General features: G+C 43.1%; 2 protein-coding genes across 4 annotated transcripts; one reads left to right on the top strand and one right to left on the bottom strand.

The window, feature by feature from the left end:
- Window positions 1-291: 291 nt before the first annotated feature.
- ankdd1b (ankyrin repeat and death domain containing 1B) lies at window positions 292-5,979 on the top strand. The gene is made up of 15 exons (XM_076159897.1): window positions 292-605; window positions 1,250-1,350; window positions 1,417-1,515; window positions 1,614-1,712; window positions 2,046-2,150; window positions 2,310-2,414; window positions 2,590-2,688; window positions 3,181-3,279; window positions 3,438-3,536; window positions 3,665-3,763; window positions 3,874-3,972; window positions 4,147-4,242; window positions 4,602-4,803; window positions 5,033-5,164; window positions 5,340-5,979. The coding sequence occupies exons 1-15, from the start codon at window positions 449-451 to the stop codon at window positions 5,393-5,395; spliced, it is 1,647 nt and encodes a 548-aa protein (XP_076016012.1). The 5' UTR covers window positions 292-448; the 3' UTR covers window positions 5,396-5,979.
- A 6-nt stretch (window positions 5,980-5,985) lies between these two features.
- On the bottom strand, window positions 5,986-13,127 carry poc5 (POC5 centriolar protein homolog (Chlamydomonas)). 3 transcript variants are annotated; one of them, XM_076159894.1, is made up of 13 exons: window positions 13,046-13,127; window positions 12,372-12,455; window positions 11,922-12,078; window positions 10,941-11,042; window positions 10,588-10,787; window positions 9,358-9,534; window positions 9,155-9,259; window positions 8,418-8,597; window positions 7,753-7,930; window positions 6,975-7,111; window positions 6,723-6,818; window positions 6,434-6,607; window positions 5,986-6,334 (listed from the first exon to the last, which is right to left on the bottom strand). In XM_076159894.1, the coding sequence occupies exons 2-13, from the start codon at window positions 12,453-12,455 to the stop codon at window positions 6,212-6,214; spliced, it is 1,713 nt and encodes a 570-aa protein (XP_076016009.1). In that variant the 5' UTR covers window positions 13,046-13,127; the 3' UTR covers window positions 5,986-6,211. The 3 variants fall into 3 exon arrangements, with proteins under 3 accessions (XP_076016009.1, XP_076016010.1, XP_076016011.1); XM_076159895.1 differs by having other exon boundaries at window positions 7,762-7,930; XM_076159896.1 differs by lacking the exon at window positions 10,941-11,042.
- Between the last annotated feature and the right edge of the window lie 11,418 nt (window positions 13,128-24,545).

Raw genomic sequence — 24,545 nt, 5'->3', positions numbered from 1 at the left:
AAACACAAGTTTAATTCGTCATAGAGCCTTTTGTTAATCATTTGAACACACTGCACTTCGTTCATACACAAATTTAAAAAAGATTCATCTAACAAGGGATCCATGTTAAACACAACCTGATGAAGGATCATTGAGTCCATGCTGATAAAGCCTACCTGCCTTTACTACAGAGGAAATATAGTGTGTCGGGGTAAAGGCAGGTTTCTTAAAGGGCGTGACCTGCTAAAGTAAACAAGCATCAGCCCCTCAGGCGCATGAATACAGTAGGTGTGCACTCACACACGACTTCAAGGCTCGTTCACTCTGAAGGCAACAACTTCAGACGGGGCAACACTGCGTTTCCTTGTGTCATGCGTTTGGTCTGGTTGGTTGGTTAGAAACACAAACCTTCAGTGCTTCATGTAGGAGCATCAAATTAGCTTCAGGCAACCCTGATTAAAGCTTAAAAATGGAGAGACCACCCTCAGGTTGGAAGGCGAAGATGACGAAGGAGAATCTGGATCCTCGAAAGTGGATTAAGCCAGAGATGATGAAGGGCTTCAACGACTTCCTCAACAAGAACTCAGACAAAGAAGCAGACTTGAGCTTTGACAACACTGAGATGTGTGAGTACGCAAGGTTGTGTGTGTGTGTGAATGAGTGTGTGATGTGTGTGTTTGTAAACGGCAAACAAGCACATTTCTCTCTGGAGTGAATTATGTGAAGTACAGAAACAGGACAAATTCAACTGAAGCTGTTGAATTTCTCCTGCTCAGGCTTTTGTGTTTGATATGAGCTGGAATAACTGGTGTTTGTGTGTGTGTGTGTGTGTGTCTGTGTGTGTGTGTGATCTGTGCTTGAATAGGGAAATGAGCTCCTCTGCCTAGCTCTTGTTAATCATGATGTAACCACGTGTCTGTAGTATGAGACTTTCTAAGATTCACACTACTATGTTGGAATTGAAGGATGATCTCCTATTCTTGGTTGTCCAAAGAAATCTTCCACTACTGATATAGTATGACATCATCGTGCAGCCTAATTAGTTCCCGCTAAAGGCTTTTTCATGTTTGTAAAGAGAGGTGAAAGTCTTAGAGGAACCAATGGGGTGAGGAGATATAATGCAGGTAAACAACAACAACAACAACACTCCTGAGTCCGGCTCCAGTGAGAGAAACTACAGATTCCTGGTTAATCTTTTGGTTTACATCTGGATTACAGATTGAACCTTTTAAACACAGTTTAAAAGCTTCCTGTCTGCTCTGTCACGCAGTGCTTGAGAATGAGAAAAAGTTTCTCGACGCTGCCAAGACGAACGATATAGAGACCATGAGGACTGTTGGGAGGGGGGTCAGCGCTAACGCCAAGAATGTGGTGAGTGTACAAAGACAAATAATGTACAATATGACACAAATATGAATAATATAAAACTGTGTCCAGCAAAACAGGACTGCCCTTCACTATGCGGCGGCTGGTGCAAACGTAGAAGCTGTGAAGCTCCTTCTACAACGCAGGGCCCAGGTGGATCAGAAGGACAAGGTGAGACGGACTGCAGCGCCCGCATTCTAAAAAAAAGACCACCTTTTACAATGTGTGCCAAGAAATGACCCTTCCTTTCTGCCCTTTATCCCTGACAGTTTGGTGTTCTACCCATTCATTTGGCTGCCTGGTTTGGGAGTTTGGAAATCGTGAAATTACTAGTGGGGGCAGGAGCTGAACAGAAGAGTGTGAATGATGTAATGACTCTCCACCCTCATCCAACATTGACACGTCTACTGTTGTGTTGCAAAGTTAAATGTCACAAAGCTGTATATTTAATTTGGCACGTGGACTGTATTCGCTGCGTGCTTGCGTGCAATATAAGAGAACCACCCAGAACACAATAGACACAAAACACATACAGTACCAACACTGTAGCAAGCAGGTGGGCACTCCCTAAGTCAGCAGCCTGTAAGGAGGAACAGGGAAGTACTGCTTACTATTAATATTACTACAGGTACTTACATCTACATTTCAGTTCTTCATTGAAGAGGAAATCATTGTTGTACCTTTGTCTCCCTCTCCTTCAGGAAGGACTGAATATCATGCACTGTGCTGCTATGAACAACCACTCTGACATTCTTGAGTACATTGTTAATGATCTGCAGATGAAAGAACTCGACAAAGTAGACAAGGTATCTACTGTCCTGCTACACTTTGATGCTTACACCCTCCAGTGCATTCATGTGCTTGTTGTGTACCTTAAAGTGGCAGTTCTACATTTTTGTCCATGCAGATATGAAATAGATCACTTAATGATCGCAGGTTGTTTCTTTAATTCTCTTATTTTCCAGTCAGGGCACCGTCCATTTGCACTGGCTGCAGAAAACGGTTCTAATGATATGCTGGACCTGCTAATGCGGCCTGAGTACGACATGGGCACCATGGCCCCCGACAAGGTGCAGGCACAGGCTTTTGTCTGGATGTTTTTGTTGCAGGAGTTAAATCTAAATGCTTGTTTATGGTTGCAAGTTAGCACACTGCTCTGTCTCACCTGCAAGAAAGTTCAAAGTGGAGCGCTCTTTGATGCCTGTGGTGCTTCCCCTCCCTCCCTCCCTCCCTCCCTTCTGCCAGAGCGGTGACACGCCCCTGCACTTAGCTGCCAAGAACGGCCACGAGGACACCATCAATCTGCTGCTGCAGAGCTTTGATACTCGGGATGACGTCAATATGGTAGACAATCGGCGTCAACACCGTCTTTATCACAGCGTGGCTCTGTGACTCTGTGTGCCCAGCAGATAATCCACTGCTGGATGCCGGCCTTCAATTAAGATGTATCAAACAACTGCTGCTTATTGTTCTATAACAAAATGTTTTGACTGTTACTTCCAATCAGACACAACTTGAAGCCGTGAGCGTTGACGCAAGCAAGGAGAGATTTATTTGGATTGACATATTTCTCAATATAATGGCTCACTTAAATCACTTCCCTGTGTGACAGCCTCGGAACCTATTAAGCAAATCAATGAAATTGGATTTGCTAATATAAAGCAGGTGTTTCTGGATGAATATTCCAAACTGGGATTTAGGCACGTGTAATTCAAGGAACTTGAAGTGGCAATTGTCATCCTTCTTCTTCAATGTGTGTTTTTGTGCCCCCCCTTCCCCTGTTATGCTGATCCAGCACCACTGCTGTGTTTAAACACTGGTTCTTCTGTGCTGCAGGCCGGTGAAACAGCTCTGTACAAGGCTGCAGACTGTGCATTTGAAGAATGTGTCCAGATCATGTTGGAGCGCGGTTGTGACCCCAACGTCCTCACAGCGGTACAGTAAAGCACAGATGACACAGATAATTAAATCACTGTCCTAGTCCACAGTTGTTAATGATATTGTATCAGGTTTTTACAGGATCAAATGCTTTAGGCTGCATCAAATTGCATTTGCTAAATCGTAGAACTGCAACTGAATTCCCTCTCTTGTAGAATAAATGCAGCGCTCTTCATCCAGTTGCAGAGAGAGGGGACACGTCTCTGGTGAAGCTCCTCTTAGAGTATCGAGCTCAGAAGGAATTTCAGAATGAGGTTAGTAAATACAAACAATATTACTGACAAACTGCCTGGATGCATATCTTTAGGATTGCACACCGTTCTTCAAAAACGTAGCAGCTCATTTCTATATGCTCGTGTAAGAAATAACTTTTTGCCCTCAGAGACTGGAAACTCCTTTACACCTGGCAGTGAGGAACAGTCACATCCCTGTCATTCATTGTCTGGTTGAGGCTGGATGCAATGTTAATGTAACTGATCAGGTATGTCCACTTTAAGAACACAAGTCCACTCAAATGAAAGCGGGATAAAAGCAAATATCTGTGTGTTGTCTTGCTTTGTGTTGCTGAATTGCATGTTGAACTGTTGTCAGAGGTCCCAGACGGCGATGCACATGGCCGCAGAGCTGTCCAAAGTGGACGTGGTGGAAATGCTCCTCAAAGCTGAAGTGGATCTGACAATCCAGGATAAAGTAAGTGTTTTCACAAATCATTTCAAACACAGATAAATCACCACAGTTGTTGAAGTTGTTTGTTCTTTATTTGGGAAGTAGTCCCTTGTAGCCTGATGTGTTCAATCTGTGTAATGAATCAAACACGCTGCAGTTGTAATTCATGTTTGTGTTTGTTGTTGGTCTTGTAAGTAGCAGGGTAAGACCGCTCTTGCTGTGGCGGCGAGAGCAAACGAAGCGATCGTTGTGGACATGATAATCAAAGCAGAAAGATATTTTATTTGGAAGAAGGTGAGACATGTGAAACTTTTAATATTTACTGTTCCTATGTGCTCCATAATCCACTGTGAAGCCTTGAATCAATAACTCCATCCGTCACACATAATTCATTCCCTAAGGTCACATTCTAGATTAGTTGCCTCCTAATACTATTAAAGCAGCGACGGGGGAAAAAATGACTCACGCCCCAGAAATATTTGCCTGCCAATTTCACAGAGAATTTGATTGATCATCGGTCGTTTCCTCCCTTCTTCATTTCAAAGTGTTTGTCTCAGGCGATCATGTGTGTGTGCTAATAATCTCTTGCCGTGCCCCTGCATATTCTGAGTGGCCTTTGTCAATATGTTGACATGATTTAATTGCCCTTTCAGAGCAACCATGAGCTTAATGAGAGTCTCCAAAGTGAGTTTCCACTAACGTTTAAGTTGGACCATCGCTACGAGACCAAGCAGGTCCGCGCAATGGCCTGGCGTCTGTCGTACCAGCTCCTGAAACAAGGCGACTGGAAGAAACTGGCAGGACGTTGGCATTTCACTAAAGACCAAGTGCTAGCCATCGAGGAGCAGTACACAGGTGCCACCACACACTGAATACACAAGGTTCAAGATTCATCTTCCAAACGCTTACACCTGTAGCCAAAAGGTTACAGGTTGAAACCCCTGAGCTGATATGTATAAAACCGCTCAATGAAATGTATTCAGTCTCAAGTGTGTCATTTGTTATCATTGCTTCTACTTTGATTTGAAAAAATAATTGTCAAGCACAATCCTAAGCATTGTTTTTCTGGCTGGTTGGTTGTCAGGTCAGCAAAGCTACAAGGAGCATGGGAACAGGATGCTGCTGATCTGGCTGCATGGAGAGGAGTTTGCCAGGAGGAACCCTGCTAAAGAACTCTTCCATGCCCTCCTGGTCACAGGCAACAGGAGGGCTGCAGGTACATACACAACGAAAACACAGAGGAATCTATAAATTAATGGTTGATTGTATTGAAATATACTTGTATTTAGCATTTAGAATCATTTAATGCAGACCCCATGCAGGAGTGTGAAGGTGTGGTGCGGTCACAATGGATAGAAACATGACACAGTGTGTGTGTGTGTGTTTTGCAGATAGTATTCGGATGGAGGAAGGGAGTGGCAGCAGTAAAAACTGCAGCATATCATGAAGATGCACATAACATGAGCACATGCACAGCCACGCTCAAATCAGTGTCAATGAACTGCTCAGACAGTTAACACTTTAAAAAACACTTTATTATAAAATTTGTACACTTTTGTGAGATCATTAAAATATATCTTTAGTTTTCTATAGTTGCAGCTTAAATGAAACATTTCAATATCCCAGTTCATTCACACAGTACAGTGTTGCTACTACATAATTGAAACTAATGTCTTCCAAATTAAAATGTCCATTCTGAAACTGTCAGTCTATTAAAACAAACAAACATACATACATACATACATACATTTATACATACAAGCACCTCAGAAATCAGCAGGTTGCTTGATTATAATCCTGGGTCTATCCACCTGTAACCAACAACCAACAAATGAGTGAATGAAAGCAATTTCCCTTTGTAATGTAATATTGAATATTACATGCTGATAAAATATAATGTAGGAGTTTAGTTATGAAGCCTGAACCATGATTTATTTATCAGTGACAATCTTCTTGTAAACTGAGTGTAATAGTTACACTGTTGTCATGTTTATTTGTTTTTTTAAATAAACATTTTCATCTCCCTGCACAGCTGTAAACTGGGTCTGAATGATGTCATCAGTCTCAGCACGTCAGCCCCTGCTTGCTTGTGTGTGCTGGCGTGGTGTGTATGCACATGCTTGCAATGTGGAGTGCAAAAAATACAACAAAAACATCACGAGGACCATTTTGAAGAGTAAAAAGCTCAGTGCAGGCTTTGTGAGGATGTGCGTGTCCAGGATTGTTGTATAGTGCAGACAAAACGGAGGGTAGGAGAGAGTCATCAGTCAACCACTTTGATGGAATGTGAATGGCATGTTTTGGAGGAGCTCTTCCCTCTTGTGGAGCCATGAGGCTGTTGGGAGGAGCGAGGGTACTTTGCTGCGATGGCCTGACCGATGGTGAGCTGAGGAAACGTAAAAAGATGTGATTTAGTTTGGAAATCCACTCACAATAACGCGCAGAATGTAATAGTGTGGAAAAGGTGCGGGGGCCGTCAGCATACCTGTGTCACTGGATGATGGCGTTCGACGATGACCGAGCTCATGGGCGGAGCAACACTCATGGTTTGTAGGTTGGCGTGTATCGCCTTACCAACATCAGGACGTGCAGTGATGCGAGTTGTTAGTGTCGTCTTTGAAGGTTTTGGTTGACTGGCTGAGACTGTGCGCCCAGCAACCTGAGACAACAACATCCACGCATCATTTATTAATACCTTACCGATACCACACAGCTGTGTCTTCACTCAGCTGCAAACACAGCTGGTTACAAAGAGACGTTGAGACTTGGCGTACCTGTTTGTGGGTACTTGCAGTGCCCCCTAGAGGGAGCGAGCTGTGTGCCACTGTGTGAGGAGGGAGTGCGTCCAGCGTCTTGAACGTTACGGCCACCTGAAAAAAAATCAGGGGAGAGGAGACAGAAGAGTTTTAAGCAGAGCAAATAAGAGCTTACTGGAGGAATAATTAAGACGGTATAACAACTGGACAAAAAGTTAAATTCCTCCACATTATGCAATAGTAAATGTGTGTTTTGTTTGAGTGTCTCACCGTCTCCTCTCCTTCGCTGTGAGGAGGAGGGGCCTGGTGGTCCATGTGATAAGGGCTGAACCGCGAGCAAGTATTGGGACGTGGCTGGAGCTGAGCCTGTGAACTGGAGCCTGGCCCGTCCTGGGGAGGCGGCGCATCTATACATGAAAAAAATACACATTGATGGGACGAGATGGGCTAATACTTGAAGAAGCAAAAACTTGGCAGATCAGCATGCATTCAGCGAGTCTGGTCCCTTCACTACTGACGCTCCATTTGAATGACATTGTAACAATGACTCAGCCAAGTCTGTCAGCTATTTTGAGTCTGGCAAACGTTACAGACATCAGTAATATATAACGGGGGATCAAAGGATGCTTCAATAAAACAATACAAGAGCAGATTTCAAGAACAAAACTCTGCATCTATCTTATCAAATCTACCACCACAAGGTTATAAAGTGTGCAGTTTGAGCAGCGTCCCCTCCCGTCAGCTCCTCTGACTCCTCTGACTCATCAGGCCATTAGAAAAGGACAAAGAGTTCTTTTACTGAACTCATTCAGAAATCCACACAAGAACACAAGTCCGTGTTCTTAAGGGCAAAAACTATTTTTGACTTTTCTCTCTGTTGGTTTCCGTATTGAATAAGTAGAGCAGAGACAAAGCTAATGATGTCGTCGATGTTAGTGCAGAGCAGGTGCATATACAGAGAGAAGTGTTTGTGTGGCTGTGTGAAGGTGTTCATGTGCTGTGGGTTAAAAAGACTGATGAAGATGTCTGATCATTATATATTACAAACCATGATGACCTGCAGCCTCCTCTGATCTTCCCTCCGTGCTCTGGAACATGTTGAGGGCTTCCATGTTGAGGGCACACACCCCCCTCATGAAAGCTTTCTTCATAGATTCTTCGGAACGCTCTCGCTGGAGCCGCAGCCTCTGAATCTCAGCCTGGGCCTTTTCCATCTCCTCATGGTGCTGCAGACACAGGGACATTTATGTGTGTGTGTGTGTGTGTGTGTGTGTGTGTGTGTGTGTGTGTGTGTGTGTGTGTGTGTGTGTGTGTGTGTGTGTGTGTGTGTGTGTGTGTGTGTGTGTGTGTGTGTGTGTGTGTGTGTGTACTTTTATTGCAAATTGTAGTGTAGTCAAGAAATTATTCTCTAAAACGATCTAAATCAAATATTCACAAAAAAAAACAAAAACAGGAAATTGAATTAATCTGCATAAGAAAGTAAGGTACCATGGTAACCAGCAGAGCTTTGGGTCTGCTACTTGTATCTGCAATGAATCTAGCTGACGACGGAGCGCTGTGTCTTATGCCCATACACCCTCGAAGTGTGTGTGTGTGTGTGTGTGTGTGTGTGTGTGTGTGTGTGTGTGTGTGTGTGTGTGTGTGTGTGTGTGTGTGTGTGTGTGTGTGTGTGTGTGTGTGTGTGTGTGTGTGTGTGTGTGTGTTGTTGTTTACCTCTGCCAGCTTGGCCTCGTGCTCTGCCGTCAGTTGCACACACACCTCCTCGGCTTTCTTGCGGCACGCCTGCTCCACTTTGACCTTCCAGTGTTTCTGGATCAGAGCGTGCCAGCCTGACCACACCTTCTTCTTCAGCTGGAACTGGTAGTGCTGCTGCGCGATGCGAGCAGCGTAAGCCTGGCAGCGAAGCACAACACCATGAAAATATTCACAAGGAAATAATTACACCCATAATTCATTTCAGCACGGCGCAGTACGTGCTGTTGCATTTGGCTCTGTGTGTTTGGCTCTACACATCATTCTGAGTGAGACACTTGCTGTTTTGTAGAATCGAAACAGAGATTTTGTAAATGAAAACCATGAAAAGTCTTACGGCAACTACTTCTTTGTAGTTTGACCGAATGTTTGCTACTTTATACTGAACACATTTAAAGAGGAAGATTTCCAAAGAAGAGATTTGAGTGAAAATGTGGTGCGTGTGTGCATGTGTGTGTGCATGTGTGTGTGCATGTGTGTGTGCAGAGACGTGGTGATAAATGTTTAGTAACTCATGCAGGGATTGATGATTTGCATAAACCATTAGAATGCGCTGACAGTAATCTAGCAGTTTCAGCCCACGGTTCACTTCCAGCTCTTTGACAGTCATTTCTTTTTTAAACCAAAACATAAATGGCATAATGCAGAGCAGCAAAAACTTATGGTGAGCAGTGTTTGAGCGTCGTGTGTGTGTGTACCTCCTCTTTGACCTCCGTGTGCTGAATCCTCCAGTGGCTGAAGGCCCTCATCTTTTCCAGCCTGTCCTTTTGTCTGTCCAACACCTTGCTCAGATTGACTACCATCTGAGGAAGGGCAGGGGAGAACAGAGAGAGATATGTAGGTTAAACACATCTGTCCAAACTGCATGTGTGGTGGGAAACAAGCAAATCCACGTGGTCACCTCGTCTTTCCTCTGGTTGGAGGTCTCGTAGGTCTGTAGCAGATCCTTCATGCTGCCCAGCTCTGATCGGAAGCTGGCTGCCTGGGCTGCGTACTTCTCCTTCTCCTTCCTCATCTCCAACTGGTGTCTATCTATGAAGGCCATCTTCCAGTTCCTGAGCTCCATCCGCACATTTGACTAATCAGGGAATGGAGAGTGGAACAAAGACAAATTGCGCAATTACAGTCCCAAACACACAGCCAGGTGTGTGTGGCTCAGACGCTTCCACGTGGGAATATATTCACAGGAGAGAGACCCCACTGACTTCACACACTCCAAAATGGAGAATTTGACCTACGCCGCACATTTAACGCCGGGCCCCGCGGGAGTGCAGGCCTCTAATTGGCTGTCATCTCATGAATGAGCCAAGTAACAGCAGAAGAAAAGGGCACAGCTGGGCACACACACCTCCTCTGAATACATTTCAGAGGGAGATGTACTGTAATAGAAAGGTCATGGAGTGCGTGAAGGGGAGAGATGTCACCCTATTAAAAAACCCAAACACTCACAGCCACAACAGGCCTGGGTTCTCCTGATACAGCTGACTGCAATCTACATGTTCCACATCACTAAATCACACTTCTTATGTAATCTGTCTCTGGCAAGGTGATCCATAACCCGATTAGCTCCTCTGTAATGGAACCTGTGATGTACTGTAGGCCTCCACTCGTGGTCTACATGTTATAAAACATCTACCAAGCTTAATGAGAAACCTATCAGTACCTGTATATGGACATCATCTGAAGAAATGACCAATGAGGAATTCATCTTTGGGCCAAATGTAAATATTACTAACATGATGGTGCAGAGAGCAAATGGACCAGCGAGCAGCCAGGAGTTACATTGCTTTGTAATTTGTTCGACTAAATGCTCTCTCCATGACTCTGCACTACTTTTAGCACTGATAAACACTTCTTTTTGTAATTTTATCATACTTATGATAATCATTTCTTCCACAACAATTGAGGAATTCTACATGATTTTTCTCACCATGACTAAATGCCATATTGGAGCTGTTCCATTCTGAATGTACTGGAGCTTCAAACACAAACTGATAGATACCACATGCACTTACTGCAAGTCTGCCATGTCAGAGCTCTATATATAGACGTAGGACATCGTGTATGGACGGAGCCATTAACCTGATTGCTTGTGGAAGGACGATGGCACAATGTGAGAAAGCAGACTCACCTTCAGGTTGCTGCTCCATGTGTCCAGGATGTTCTCCATCCTGTTTATGCTCTCCTCTGAGATAAACATCTCAGTGATAGTGGATTCAACGGGGTGTGGACTCGCTGGCAAGGATCTGTCAGGCGCCGGCTGTAACCTGTCTAAATGAGCGTCAGAGCCCACGGACGTCATGCTGAATGGCCGATCTGCTGTCTCTGCAGCTGGGAGACAAATAAAGAGAAAGAACATCGCCTGACAATGAGACGCAGCCAAACCACGAGCGTCTCTGCTTTTTATACTGGAGACAAGGACATTAATGAATATAGATGTACGTCATAAATGACCAATTTCTGTGGAGATCTAATTCAATTTACTGTGAGAGCCTCTTGAATGTGCGTGTGGCTCTACCAAGGAGGCCTGTGATGATCGCACACTCTGCCTGGAATGCCTCCCGCCATCAGCTTCAGTGGCAAATGCTGGCAGAGGATAGGAAGCAGGGGGGGCAGAGGGTCGGGGAGAGACGGGGGGAGAGACGGAGAGAGAGGAGACGTGCAGGACAGGGTTGAGTAGACAAAAAGAGTAATGGGGAAATCAATTTTAACATGACGTGTAGTAAGTGACGGAAATTAAAAGTGAAATATGAAGGAATTAATCCCAGGAAGAGAAAACGCAGGAACACTAGAGGTGACGGTGGGAATGCTGAATAAGACCGTTGTGGCTCGTCGTCCAGGAATGCATTTATGTCAATATCTTAATTAAATCGTGCGGGGGGAGAGAGAGAGAGAGTCTGCACTCTAAAGAGCAGTACAGGCAGAGTGCCAGGAGATCATTACCAATCAGCCCACCTGCCTTCTGCTGCCCTACAAGCTGTGGCACGACTGTTAAAGCACCAAAGATCTGCTGGAGCTGAGGAGAAAAGACTGACAAGTGGCATGAGGCTGCATTCAGACCCCTGCTTCATTTGCTTTCTTCAAATGTCCTTGATGTTCATTTACTGGTGATCTAAACTTTGAAAAGAAACATCATGCGCTTGCAAACTGTTTTGTGATTGGTCAGATTTGAGCAGGAAGTGACCCCCTCACCTGGAAGAAGTTTCCGTCTTTGGCCAGACAAAATCAGAAACACAATGGAAAATGGAGCATCACTACCATGTGTGTATCATTGCTTTGGGTTACACACACACACACGCACGCACGCACGCACGCACACACACACGCACACACGCACACACACACACACACACACACACACACAGCTAATGATTTGATAGGGGAGGTGTATGGAGTGGCTCAAGCTGCGCCTGTCAGGAAAGCTTAGGGGGAAGGAGCGCTGTGTCAGAGAGAAAGTGGAGCTACCTGCTGGGCGCTGGGATCTGGCGTCTTCGCGTGTTCTCTGAGAACTTCGACCCTCTGCAGGCAGATGTGAGGCGCTCAGTTGCTGCAAGTGAGCACTAGTTTGTGGGTCCAGTTTGGGGGTGACGACAGCATAGCGGAGGAGCTCCTCATACTCTTCCTGTTGATCCATGAACCATAATAGAGACCAGAGAAATGTGTTACTGGAAATTCACTATTTAAAAGCTAATAGCTTCAAAGCCATTAATGTAGCCCTAATAATAGCTTATAGCTATCTGCCTGATTGGCTATAGGCAAGATTAATGCACCACCTTCAACAAGGAGATACTGTGCTACATGGACATCTTAACAAAGGAGTCCATTAGAACAAGAAATACGAGGGATATGGCTACATAAACTGTAAAAACTTAACATAAATAACAACAATTTACTTTAACGTTACTTGATAATCACCTGGAGCTCAGAGGAGACCGAGCTGCCCCGATCAGAGTCCCTGGGAAGGACAGGACTGCTCGGCTCGCCTTCAACTGAGGACATCTAGACAAAAACACACAGCAGCCATGTCAGAGCAGAGCGGCCCTGTTATTAACGTCAGAATGACAACTACAGCGGCACTCTAATCATCTTAAATGCTCAGTCTTCCTTCGGGTAACGTCAATTGCTCAAAGCTAACAAACAAACAAGCCGCCTGCTTGCTCGCCACTTCGCGCTGATGTCATGATGGGAGGATATGTTCATGTTAACTGTGACACCATCCATTAGCTCCTCTCCTCTTCCTCCACACTTGTTCCCTCAAGCCTCCGACATCACTCATGATGCCATTACCCGGGTGGGCTAGGGTGGCTCCATTCATTTCAACTACTGTATGACATCTGACCACTATTATCTGGTAAGGCAAAGAAAAAATGAAACTTTTAATCGCCTTTATATGGAAAATTAAATGAAAAGCAACCCTAAACTAACGGTTCTGGTAAGAAACATCATTCGTTACATTTGTTGTGGTGCTCCTGAACACACCACTCTTACTCGTTGAACGGTTACTTCAACGACATGGTGGCTATTTCACCGTCCTAGGCTCTGAGACATCCTACACACACAGACAACACACACGTAACAACAGAAATTACCTCCTTTTCGTTCAGTCTTTCAAACTTCTTCCTGTAGCTCTCCGTCTGTTAGCGAACGCTTAGCGTTCCGTTTCAAACCGACCGACGCTTGAACAAAACTCCCTTTAATTTGCCACTGCTTCCAACGATCCTGTAAAAGAGGCTCCTATTGGTTGATATGTTTCCGTGGTAACAGTATGCGGAACAACGCCGAGCACACCAGCGTCCCCAGTATGTTCTTTTGTTTGTACACCAAACGGCTTTATGTGGTTTGTGTTTATCTCATAGTTCACAGGTTTGTGGCAATGCAATTAATTAAGACAAAGACTATTTTTTTTTAATTGTGTTTAAATGTTTGTTTGTTTTTGGCAGCTGGTTTAAACTGGTTTCGTGTTATGGTAATCCTAATCTAATGGGATCATCTGATTTAGCTACAGCTCAGCTACAGAGAGTAACACAACTATTGTTTATCACTGCTCATCTCTCAACTGCTAAATTCCCTTCAGTAACTGCTCTGAAACAAACAAACAAGCAAACAAAGCAGTCGACACAGGTTTGATTCCCTGTCAATATAAATATTCTTTCATTTCCCACTGGTTGTCAAAAATATCTATTTGACACTTAAATTCTTAATTGTTCCTAACTAATTGTCAGACAACTGTGACTGTTATGACAAATGACTTAAACAACCTGTGACATGTGTCATAATGATGATTACATTCCACCCAAAGTCACCCTCCAATGCATTAGAAAAAATCAAGGTAAAACCAAAAGAACAATGATTTAAAGCAATAATGGATGAAGCTGTGTGGTGCTTTCACTATAAACAATCAGAATCTTGAAGTTGAGGGTCTTTTGTTCAGCGAGGACAGAGAAGTAGGTGCATACAAATAATATTCCACACAATTGTTCAACAATTGAGACATATGTGCAGTTATGTTTAGTTACAGGCACCCAGCAAAAGCAACCGAAGCATCACAATCTGACTTTGTAGGAACCTAATTGAATGAAATGTTATAAAGAGTCAGTGTTATAGTAAAATAATGTATTTGTCATGATATAAGAGAGAGAGAGAGAGAGAGAGAGAGAGAGAGAGAGAGAGAGAGAGAGAGAGAGAGAGAGAGAGAGAGAGAGAGAGAGAGAGAGAGAGAGAGAGAGAGAGAGAGAGAGAGAGAGAGAGAGAGAGAGAGAGAGAGAGAGAGAGAGAGAGAGAGAGAGAGAGAGAATGCATATCCTCCTATTTGAAACTAACTAGCTAAACTAGAAACTGGATAGAGACTGAATTGTTGCAATGTATTAAACCATCGAAGCCCTGGTGCTCAACAGTATGAAGACACTCGTGCAGTTTGTGAAGAAATAGCTTGGCAGTCCTGCTCTGGGACAGAGTCCAGAGAGAGGAGACATATGGTGGCTCTCAGCTGTGGCAGAGCTGCCGGCAGTACGGCTGGCCTGGGTCCTCCTCACCACCTGGCTGACTAGAACTCCAGCGTGCGGACAGAGGTATCCTGTCAGCGGAATCATGACACCTTCAGGCTGAATTGGACTTAGAGAGATGAAGGGGGGACTGCAAAAGTGTGACCCCCCTCAAAAAGCCATCTAGACATCATAAAGTGTGACAAACTAAACTGTTATTCGAAGCCGGAGCGTTTGATCTCAGATTTAACACTTGAAATTTGAATAAGTAGAGAATGACACTGACAAATAAACAATGACTTAATGCAAGCAAAGGCTACCACAGGCTTCTCTCTGCATGCATACATTTCCTTATTACATGTCTTGACACTTGACGCAGCCTGTGAGTCAGACTGGTGAGGCACAGGCAGGATAATCCGAGCTGCTCTGTGGGGAGTGGAGGTGTCCTCTTGAATGACAGGAAGCCGTAGCTCCCACAGATGACTTATTTCCATTTTACAGCGCACGACGTACGCGAAGCACGTGCTTGGAATGGTGTTCATCAGCATTTCTATTTTAGGGATATTTTTTGTCATCTAGGCTTGTTTCACGCCTCTGATTTTGATTTTCAAATTTGCAATCCTTGTTTTCCTTTGTGCAATTTATTATGACAAAGATTGCAAAGACGTATAAAACTACGTGTGTGTGTTTTGTGAAAGAGCAGGAATCTTTATGTGTGCATGCTGCAAGTGAAAGCAGGAACACAAAGGGAAATAGACTCTACATGTAGTAATGGTGGTACTCTATTACACTCTATATACTATAAAACAGAGCTCCACACACTCCCAAAAATGTTTGACTTGACTTGCTGCCTTAAATTGCCAGATTTAGCCAAAAGCCTGATTGGATTAACATAAGGAAATTAATTGTTTGTCACCATAGATACTATTCAGTCAGAGGAGGGAGGCAGAAAATGTTTCCACATTGTTTTCCACTGTGTCCACACTGTGTACTGTTTCCTTTTCTGCTGCAGACTAAGGTAATAATCTGGAGAGTAGTAAGATTAAAGCCAGTATTACTGCCTCAAACATTTCTTTATATCCCTTTCTATATTTCACCTTCCATTCCGATAAGAAAATGCACCTGGGTGTGTGTGTGTGTGTGTGTGTGTGTGTGTGTGTGTGTGTGTCTTAATGGGATTCTGCTCACATTCTTCTCTCATAGCCTGTTCAATCTGTTCCAGGACAATAATCACAATCCATTTGACTTTCTTCCCCCCTGGTACTTCAGCTCAGGTAATGTATGTTAGACTATTCCGGATCATTCAATAGAAGACAGAACAGAAAGGAGGCAATAATACTCTTACTGTAGTGTTTACTGTATATAACTTGGCTTTATTATGGGATTATTCTTATGATGCCGTTCAGTTTGTTTTCCATTGTATACATGTAGACTCTGATTCAAACATAGTCCACTATAAGGGATTGTATTCCATTGTATTGTTCTGTATGTGGGTCATTTAATCTTTTGCATTGGAACTGTGACATGGCAGATGGCAAACATGGTGTAAAATAGTTTCTGCCCTTGATCGATTTTCAGTCAGATGTGTTTACAGACAGTCATAACTCCCCAAGACAACAACAAATGCGCAGCCATCAATCGTGATCCCTTTTTTCCCCCTCTCTCACGTGAGACAACAGTGACCACTCACTGAACGCAATCTTCGACAGAACTCAGCTCGGCCTTATTCATAGCCGGCTGCTATTTTCAAATTAGTTTTCATTACATTTTGATGGAGCAGGACGTCCCCCTTTGCCTGCTCTAATCCATCATGTACCTCTACTGGCAGTGTCCTTTTTATTTTACTTTGAAAATGCTTGGGCAACAAATCGCCACATCCCCTAGTCACATTTTGTGCATGTTCAGGTAAAATCGCAGCACTTTATAACCAGGGAAGAGGTGGAGGCTGAGAGGGAGATGGAACCTGAATCAGTTTTCCTCAAAGCATAAACAATTACCATCAGTGTCTACATCCATTTGTTTTCATTTGGACGAGTATAGGCAGCACACAGCTACTCCGGTCCACTTCCAGGTAATCCCTGTAACCATTTGTCTTAAGGAAAATGACTCTGTAATGACTGCATGTTTGATTTCTTGGTACAGAAGAAGATGAGGGGGAAAATTACAATCCCTATAGGAATATGCTATGTTGTATAATCAGTTCATATGTCTGGCTTTGTATTTGGTATGGTAGTACTCCTTTTACTGTAAGTGTTGTAATGCATATGACAAGTTCGTCACACAATCCCATAGAAGGCACTTAAAACTAAACATATAATTTGCTATGAAATCTGTATGAGAGGAGCATTAAACATGTAAATGAGAAACCCTAGCCTATGTTTCATATCATTGATTTCAAAGCGACTCATTGGACATTTCTGTATTGAATCTAAAGGATCTCTCAGACATGCAACACACTTTGTATTGTTCCATTTCCACATTAGTGAAAAGACACTGCACACTCTCCAGTATCAGTCTTGCGATTGTCCGCGTGTTGTGTGTGCATGCTTCTGTGACAAAGAGAGACAGAGAGAGTGCTGGCATGCACAGTGGTGTGTGTGTGTGTGTGTGTGTGTGTGTGTGTGTGTGTGTGTGTGTGTGTGTGTGTGTGTGTGTGTGTGTAGGGTCATTCTGCCGTACATTAAGCTAAGTGCTCCTTGGCTCTCCAGAAGTAGTAAATGGAATCTTATTGCTTGAGGGGGATTTGCCTCCCAACTCTCAATGAAAATCTGAGAGCGTCCCCGGCCCCAGGTCACTGCCTGTGTGAATCATCACATTCCCAACAGAAAGATAGATGTCTTTCCTCCTCTTAGTCTGCGTGTCTATGCACACTTTTCTGTTACATGCATCATTTTGACTGCTATCGTGTATCCTTTGGAAAGAATCCAAACGCACAGCCACTCTAAGCATCTTCAAACTCCATAATGAAATGGAGCAGTGTGCATTACTTTAAAATACAACCAAACTACAGCGCTGCATTTCACATGATGCAGTCTCCATTTTATCTAACAAACAACAGAGTTAGATGGAGATGCTGTAACACTGAGCGGGTGAATGTCCCTGTGCTTGCATCAGACGATCATATCCCCCCCTCCGCACCCCCACATCTCCAGGACCAACTCGCTAGTTTGAGAAACATCAAGAAGTGACAGGGCAGGCTCGCAGGCAGTCACTGTCCCACACTTCATCTAAAGAGTCTACTTATCTACAAGAGCTTGTGTTATAGGCTATGCGGCTACTGTAACACAGTTATGTAAGCATTGTGTGGCATTCTTTGCTTGTATTACTCCCTCTAGACTAGAATAAACCTTTTTTGGGGGCACATGGAGGTTGAATGCAAACTGTTATATTGTGCTTCACCTGCGCTTTAGTATTAAGGACTCCACTTAATGCAGAGGCTACTTTTCTGTCTCTCCCTCGAGGACGAATGGCTGAATCGATGCAGGATCAAACTGAGGCACTGAATGATGGACAATGAACTGTAATGGGAGACGTAGAGTCAGTGGGAAAGAATTTCAAGGGTTCTCACTGTGGGTGATTCCAGGTTTATGAACAGGCTGTCAGTTATGCTTTTTTAGTTATGAATTTTCCTCATGTTACTGACGGATGATGGGTGAGGGTCTTCATAATCCGTTCTACATAAGCTTAAGTTTTTCTCTTTAAAATCTTCCACAAATAATTAATATGTTGCCCTTTCAGTAACCTTCTGAGTTATTACAGGTTAATGTTTAGTGAATCTCATTTGCATATGAGGGCAGGACCACCGCATGAAAATAAACGCAGAAGACCGTGTTTGCATATGGATCCGAATGAAATGATTTAAATACCTTAAGAGAGAGATTTAGGTGATGAGATCCCTAAGGCTTATATTTTGAAGATGTGATAGAAATAAATGTGCATCATTAAAATTCAGAATGCAAACTCCAAGAGCTGATTTATGGAAAACAAACATTTTCCCTTATGCAGCATTCTGTAAAAAGGTGAAAGGAATTGAATGGTTTAGAAACTTAGAATAAATTCCCCCACAACTCCTGCTTGAGAACGTTTCACTTGACTGATTGATACAGATTCCCCTTGTATTAAATGGTGGTATATGGGGCTGAAATCATTTTCCCAAAAACCCGATTCCATCAGTAGGAGGCACTGCAGAGACATGATATTTTTATAGCTTCATTTATTTCATTTAAATCTAAAAACATGGGCAAAATGTCATGCTTTTCTCTTAATGTATGTCCAAATTAGGTCACACATTTGTTGCCCTCTTTGAGCCAAACATACAAAATTGATTTAACAAGGTGTAACAGCTTCACACAGTTCTATTTGGTGAGCTTTGATTGTGGCATGCATAACTTCCGTTTTTGCTCTGTAGATGAAGTTGCTACATGAATCCCATATATTCAAAGACTACAGGCCTGATAAGTGAACGGCTGTTGATTGTTTTAAAATCAAAATCCTTTGATTATCTTTGAATAAAAGGTCTCCCTGATTTAAAAAACCAAACAGGATCATCAATGACCAAATGGCCAGATCACATTCATACACTGTGATCAGTGTGTGACATCAGCGTCCAAACCTGCAGCACCATGGACAGAGACAGTGAGACAGTGAGCCATGTGGACAGAGACAGAGACCCCTGTGGACAGAGACAGTGAGACAGTGAGCTTGTGGACAGAGACAGAGACCCCTGTGGACAGAGACAGTGAGACAGTGAGCTTGTGGACAGAGACAGTGAGACAGAGCTTCACTCTCTAACTTGACGCCACAAACACTCTGAGTTCCAGAACCAACATCAACAGTGAATATCTGCGTTCCGACAGCAAAGGAGGCGCAAACTTTTTCCCCCTACGAAGCAGCAGAATGTTTCACTTTCAGGTCAGCGGTCATTGTTCACATTGGTAGAAAAACAGCGGCTCCGCTCACGCTGGATGGACAAACGCGCCGCGCCGCACCGACTGTAGCCCGCAGAAATGTGAGACCTGCTCATCTGTTTAGCATTCAGGCGCCGCAGCGTTACACGTCATTCAGTCACCTAACTAGATTGTTCCATCAGACGGAATTACCGCATCACTCAGTGAAATACGATTATTGATTACGCTGCTCTCTCTCTCTCTCTCTCTCTCTCTCTCTCTCTCTCTCTCTCTCTCTCTCTCTCTCTCTCTCTCTCGCTCCCCCCTCCCTCTCTCTCTGCAGCGAGGGAGGACTGCATTGAAAAAACAGTCGTGCGTTCACCGGCAATTATACCTAGTGTCCTGCTCTACAGTGAACCCGAATTACACACACACGCACACACACACGAAAGAAAAAGGGATTCTGATGCGATGGGTAACTCTCCTCTCACTCCATTGTACTTTTCCTCGCCTTAAATGACGGTAAGTAACCACTTTTTCACTTCCAAGTGTTCTCGCGAAACTGTTTCAGTCTCTTGTGATCGCATATATGAGGGAGTATGTACATACGGGTACTATAGTTCATTGATTTGCAGTTTTTCGATCATAGCAGCAAGATAGCAACATCATTATTTATTCACAAGTTTGTATATCATTTGTTAAAAGTTGGAACCCTTTTTTTTATGTGAATGCACTAAACCAAGTCGATGCGTTAAAAGTGGAGATAAATGTACATCATTGTGTTTAGGCGAACAGGCTGCCAGACTGGGAATGTCCTCCTCACATAAGCAGAGTACAGAGGAGGATGCAGACAACTCAATTTATCTACTATTTTTCATTTGTGGGGAATTGGTTGATCTTACATGTCATGGTGTCATGAATGATTGTGTAAATCCATTGTGTACAGCTTGTGTTACATGTCTTTATATCTTGTAAATGATATGAACTAATCAGGGTTTTGCTTATTTTAAACAATTTAGAAACCTCTAATAATCTCTAACTGGAGCTCACAGTTGTTAGTCGCCAGCACGTTTGTAGTAAAATCCTCGTCCTTGGCATGGACAGTTTGGGGTTGTTGGCTGCAGACCATGCATGCTGTATGTGCAACCAGCCAAGAGCCCCGGGGCAGTTAAAGCACTCTGCACTACCAAAAAGAGGAGAGGATGCTGGAGCAGGCGAAAGGCTGAGCCATGAATTGTACCTCAAAAGGCAGTGAGCGATTGACAGGCTCACAGCTGCTGAAGTGGAAATCTGTGGCAAAGTGCTTTGTTTGCAGTCTGATGGCTGCTGTAGTCGCCCTGCTGGCTTCACACTGAAATTGTTCCCAACAAAGGATGTTGGGTGAGTTAAGGTGGTTGCAGATTAGGAGATTTCTCTCTTTCCCTTAGATTTCTTTCAAGTTGATGTAGTTTTTTTTTAGCTAAACCAGCATCTCAATACGATTCAATAATGTTTCCAATTCTACATCCATTCACTTGTTTCACTGAGTAAAGGACAATGTAGAGTACAATGCAGTAGATTTGATGGCTCTCATCTGGCATTAGGGTAAACTACATAAGCAAATGGTTAATTTAAGTCCATTTCAGGAGCAAGTTAAAGGCGTATCTTAATTTACATTACATTCAGGAATGGTCTGTCTGTCGCTGCGTCTGCCTTTCTCAAGAATGAGAGTGCAGGATTTCTCTTCTCTTCTTACAGTCTCACTTCTCAAAGGTGCTGTAGTTGGATTGTTCTGTCTCTGTGAATAATAATTGTATTCTTCTCCGTCAGGTTGAGGCACACCTAAAGCACTGACAGCATGTGCCACATTAAATCAAAAGACCTTTGTTTAAATTCATTATACCCCTTCAGTCAGACATCAACCAAGAGCAGATGGAGCGGATGTGCTTCACTCTTCATAGTTATTCACTGTAGGATGGAACGATACACACTGCTTCTCTTTATTACTGCCATCTATATTAAGGGGTGGGGTCACAAAGTCAACAGAGGGGGATTCCTTTTCCAATATCTTTGCTTGGCACCAAATTGATTGGTTTCGCTGCTGATGTTCATAATACGAGCTCCTATATTGGCATCAAAGACAAAACACAACCTGCTGCTGCAGCATTATTCATTTGTATGATGTAGCCTGAACATTGTTTGCCGTCAGCTATCGGCCAGGCTGTCACAGCTTCTCTCCATTGCTTCACTCTTTGAAGCTGATTGTAAGATGATTACTTAATTTGTCAATGAGATTAACAACAAACAAAAATACATCTTCAGTGTAGCTCATCAGTTCTTTAGCCTTTCTGGTTTCTGATAAGAGGAAATGACATTTTGGTCACAGTTAAGCACAGATTGATGAATGAATTTCATTTTAAAACACGAGCTTATCACTGTGAGAAATTGCCATCTTACAAATGTAAAAACAGCTGGTACTTTTCTTCTGCTGCTGTGGACCTTTGGCAGTTGGTGACAGCTGAAATATGAAGTTTGTCTTCCATTCTGTTTTTCTCTTCAGTCCTTTTTCCTCATTGCTTTTCATTTTGTTCCTTTACCGTAAGGTTGCGTCTGCCCAGGCCTGTACAACAACACCTTCCCCTTGCTGCTTTCCATTTTTTTTTTATCCCTCCTCCACTCGTTCAGTTATGCTTCCTCTCTCTCCCTCTCTCTCTCTCTCTCTCTCTCTCTCTCTCTCTCTCTCTCTCTCTGTCATCCTTTCTCATCATCCATCTCTCCCTCTGTCTCTTCCCTCCCCTCAGTAATGGCATCAGTCTTTGATTAAATCTCCTATCGGCTGGTTGAGTCTCTGCCTTCCAGATGAGGTCATGGGCTTTCCGTTTTGATGGGATTACATTTGGCTCTGCCCACTTAGAGATTGGACCTGTTCTCTCTGATGCTAATAGAACAAAACCAGCCGTCGCCCCCCTCTGCTGGAGTTTGGCTTTGAGACGGCAGTGCACTGACAACTCAAACCCAGGAAAGAAAGTATTAATGATTCCAATAAGGCTTGAAAAGAGCTCAGTGTGATGTGATCATGGAAAAGGGGTTGGAAAATTGTTATATCTGAATGCGACTGTAGAGAAACTCACCTTATGGCGCTGTCGCAGTAAGAATAGCTGCAGCAGTGTAAAACAACAGCAAGGGCACTGTCTCTGTCTCCTGCATTGTTTTGCATCCTTACTACTTTGTCTGGACCTCTGGACTTCTATTAGCCAGAAAAGACTATTGATTTTCCTTCAATTTCTCATGAAGAAATATTAAGTGTATGTTCCCACTACGAGCAGTAAAAGAATCCTGGACCAGAATTGATTTTGTTTCCCACTCTAACTATGTACTTGCTCACAACACTCATCTTATAGCTTTGTGCTGTCTGCACAACTGACTGAGGTAGATCAGCACCTACACAGATTTTATTTCTATTGACAAAGAGTAAGAATCCTTTCCGGTGTTGATAATTGCTTCATTAGCTTTTATCAAGTTTTTCTGACTCAGGGTGTTCATTACCAACACTATGATTACTATGTAATGTGGTGTAATTATTCAAAAAGACATTGCACTTAAGTTTTTTCCTCCAAAATGCTCATTAGCAGCTTCATTAATGTGCCACTTTTGGCTAATGATTCGTGATAAGCATGTAAGAGCCTGCCGGAACAGAATGGGTTGGTCAAATGCATAGAAATGAATGGCAGCATTCATTTTAAGTACGTTATTTTTTCCAAATTGTTTGCCCTCAGTTGGACCTCTAATCAAACTTATATAACCCTAATCTCTACTTTTCGTCTCCTTGTTCATGCACAAGGAAATTTAAGGCCAAGAGATCCTTGACCTCATGTTTCCACGGTGTTTTAAAGAGGTTGAAGGAAAGCTGGGCCACCATCCATCATGCAGACAGGGGGATCACAGGAGCAAGGCCTATTTTAGGCCATTCTCTGAGAGTTCACCGCAACAGTACACACATTACATTAACTCTCTTTATTCTAATTGCATAGCACAGCTGGGCCCTGGGGCAATCTGTGAGTTTAGCGTTCTTATGTTCCTATACGTTTCCTCATTACCATCTTGGATTGTTCACAATAGACATTTAAAAAAATAAAAAGCTGCACGTTTCATTCCTTTAATGCAGTGGCTTTTATGTTCACTGTTTACCTCCTCTGGCCTAAATCACTCTGATGCAGTATGTGCCCCACTAGGAATGAAATTAGAGTGACAGTAATGCCTCTGATTATGGTCACTTTAAGAAATATGAACACAATGCTTAAAAAGGTAAATAGACATCATTTTTACTGTAGAATTTAAAGTGGAATTTACAATAATGTGTAACTTGATGGATATAAAAAGCTTTAGTCATGAGGGAACGCACAACATGCCACCATAGTACTGCAATACAGCAAATCAAGTATTTCATTTAATACATTAATGAAATACTTATTTGAATAAATTACTGTAATACATTTTTTAGAATTTTGAAAATAGGCTTGAAAGATGGTCAGACGTCTTTCTTTCTTTCTTTCTTTCTTTCTTTCTTTATCAGCCGCTATACCCAAAAGGAATTGAATTGTAGGAATGACCTACACAAAGCAATGAACTAAAGAAAGCTATTATGGATTCCTTAAGATGGAAAAATAATAACAGCATGCAAAACAGGCAGCATGAAGCCTAAGGATGGAATGTACAGAGAGATGTAGCATCAAATAGATAGATAGATAGATAGATAGATAGATAGATAGATAGATAATTACGTAGATATGTAGATAGATAGATACATAGATACATAGATACATAGATAGGTTCATTTGATAGTGTAAGTTGCGTCCCACTTTGATTGTGATTGCTCCTGTTGCGTAGGCTGTCTGCCCTGTCGGGGTCTTGTCAGCTGCGGTCAGGTGAAAGTGCGTGAGTGTATGTGTGTGTGTGTATGCACTCGAGTGTCCTGTGAGCATCATCAGCACTGACAGCAGGCCTCACCGTACACTTCATTGATTCTCTGACAGACAGGCTCAACCCGGCCTCATCCCCTTTCACTGGGATCTGTATGCAAATGGTTAAGTACAAAGACAAAGGAAAGGAGTGTGATAGAACTATTGACCTGCTGCCAAAACAACTTTCAAGAATTGATTGATAAGTTCTGATTCTCCCATAGAGAGATCTCTTTTATCCCAGTCTTGCTCTTGGCCCCTGGAAAAACCCCAAAGCTGATAGAA

The sequence above is a fragment of the Genypterus blacodes genome, unplaced genomic scaffold, assembly GCF_046128005.1.
Source record: "Genypterus blacodes isolate CSIRO-AG114 ecotype Tasmania unplaced genomic scaffold, CSIRO-AGI_Gbla_v1 ptg000099l_1, whole genome shotgun sequence".
Lineage (NCBI taxonomy): Eukaryota > Metazoa > Chordata > Actinopteri > Ophidiiformes > Ophidiidae > Genypterus > Genypterus blacodes.
This window is presented reverse-complemented; position numbering and strand designations above follow the sequence as displayed.

Coding starts and splice junctions, on each gene's coding strand:
- ankdd1b (XM_076159897.1), top strand. CDS start 449: ATGGAGAGACCACCCTCAGGTTGGAAGGCGAAGATGACGAAGGAGAAT. Junction 606..1,249: donor CTTTGACAACACTGAGATGT/GTGAGTACGCAA, acceptor TCTGTCACGCAG/TGCTTGAGAATGAGAAAAAG. Junction 3,973..4,146: donor ATCTGACAATCCAGGATAAA/GTAAGTGTTTTC, acceptor TCTTGTAAGTAG/CAGGGTAAGACCGCTCTTGC.
- poc5 (XM_076159894.1), bottom strand. CDS start 12,455: ATGTCCTCAGTTGAAGGCGAGCCGAGCAGTCCTGTCCTTCCCAGGGAC. Junction 7,931..8,417: donor ACGAGGCCAAGCTGGCAGAG/GTAAACAACAAC, acceptor CTGTGTCTGCAG/CACCATGAGGAGATGGAAAA. Junction 6,335..6,433: donor GCCATCATCCAGTGACACAG/GTATGCTGACGG, acceptor ACGTTTCCTCAG/CTCACCATCGGTCAGGCCAT.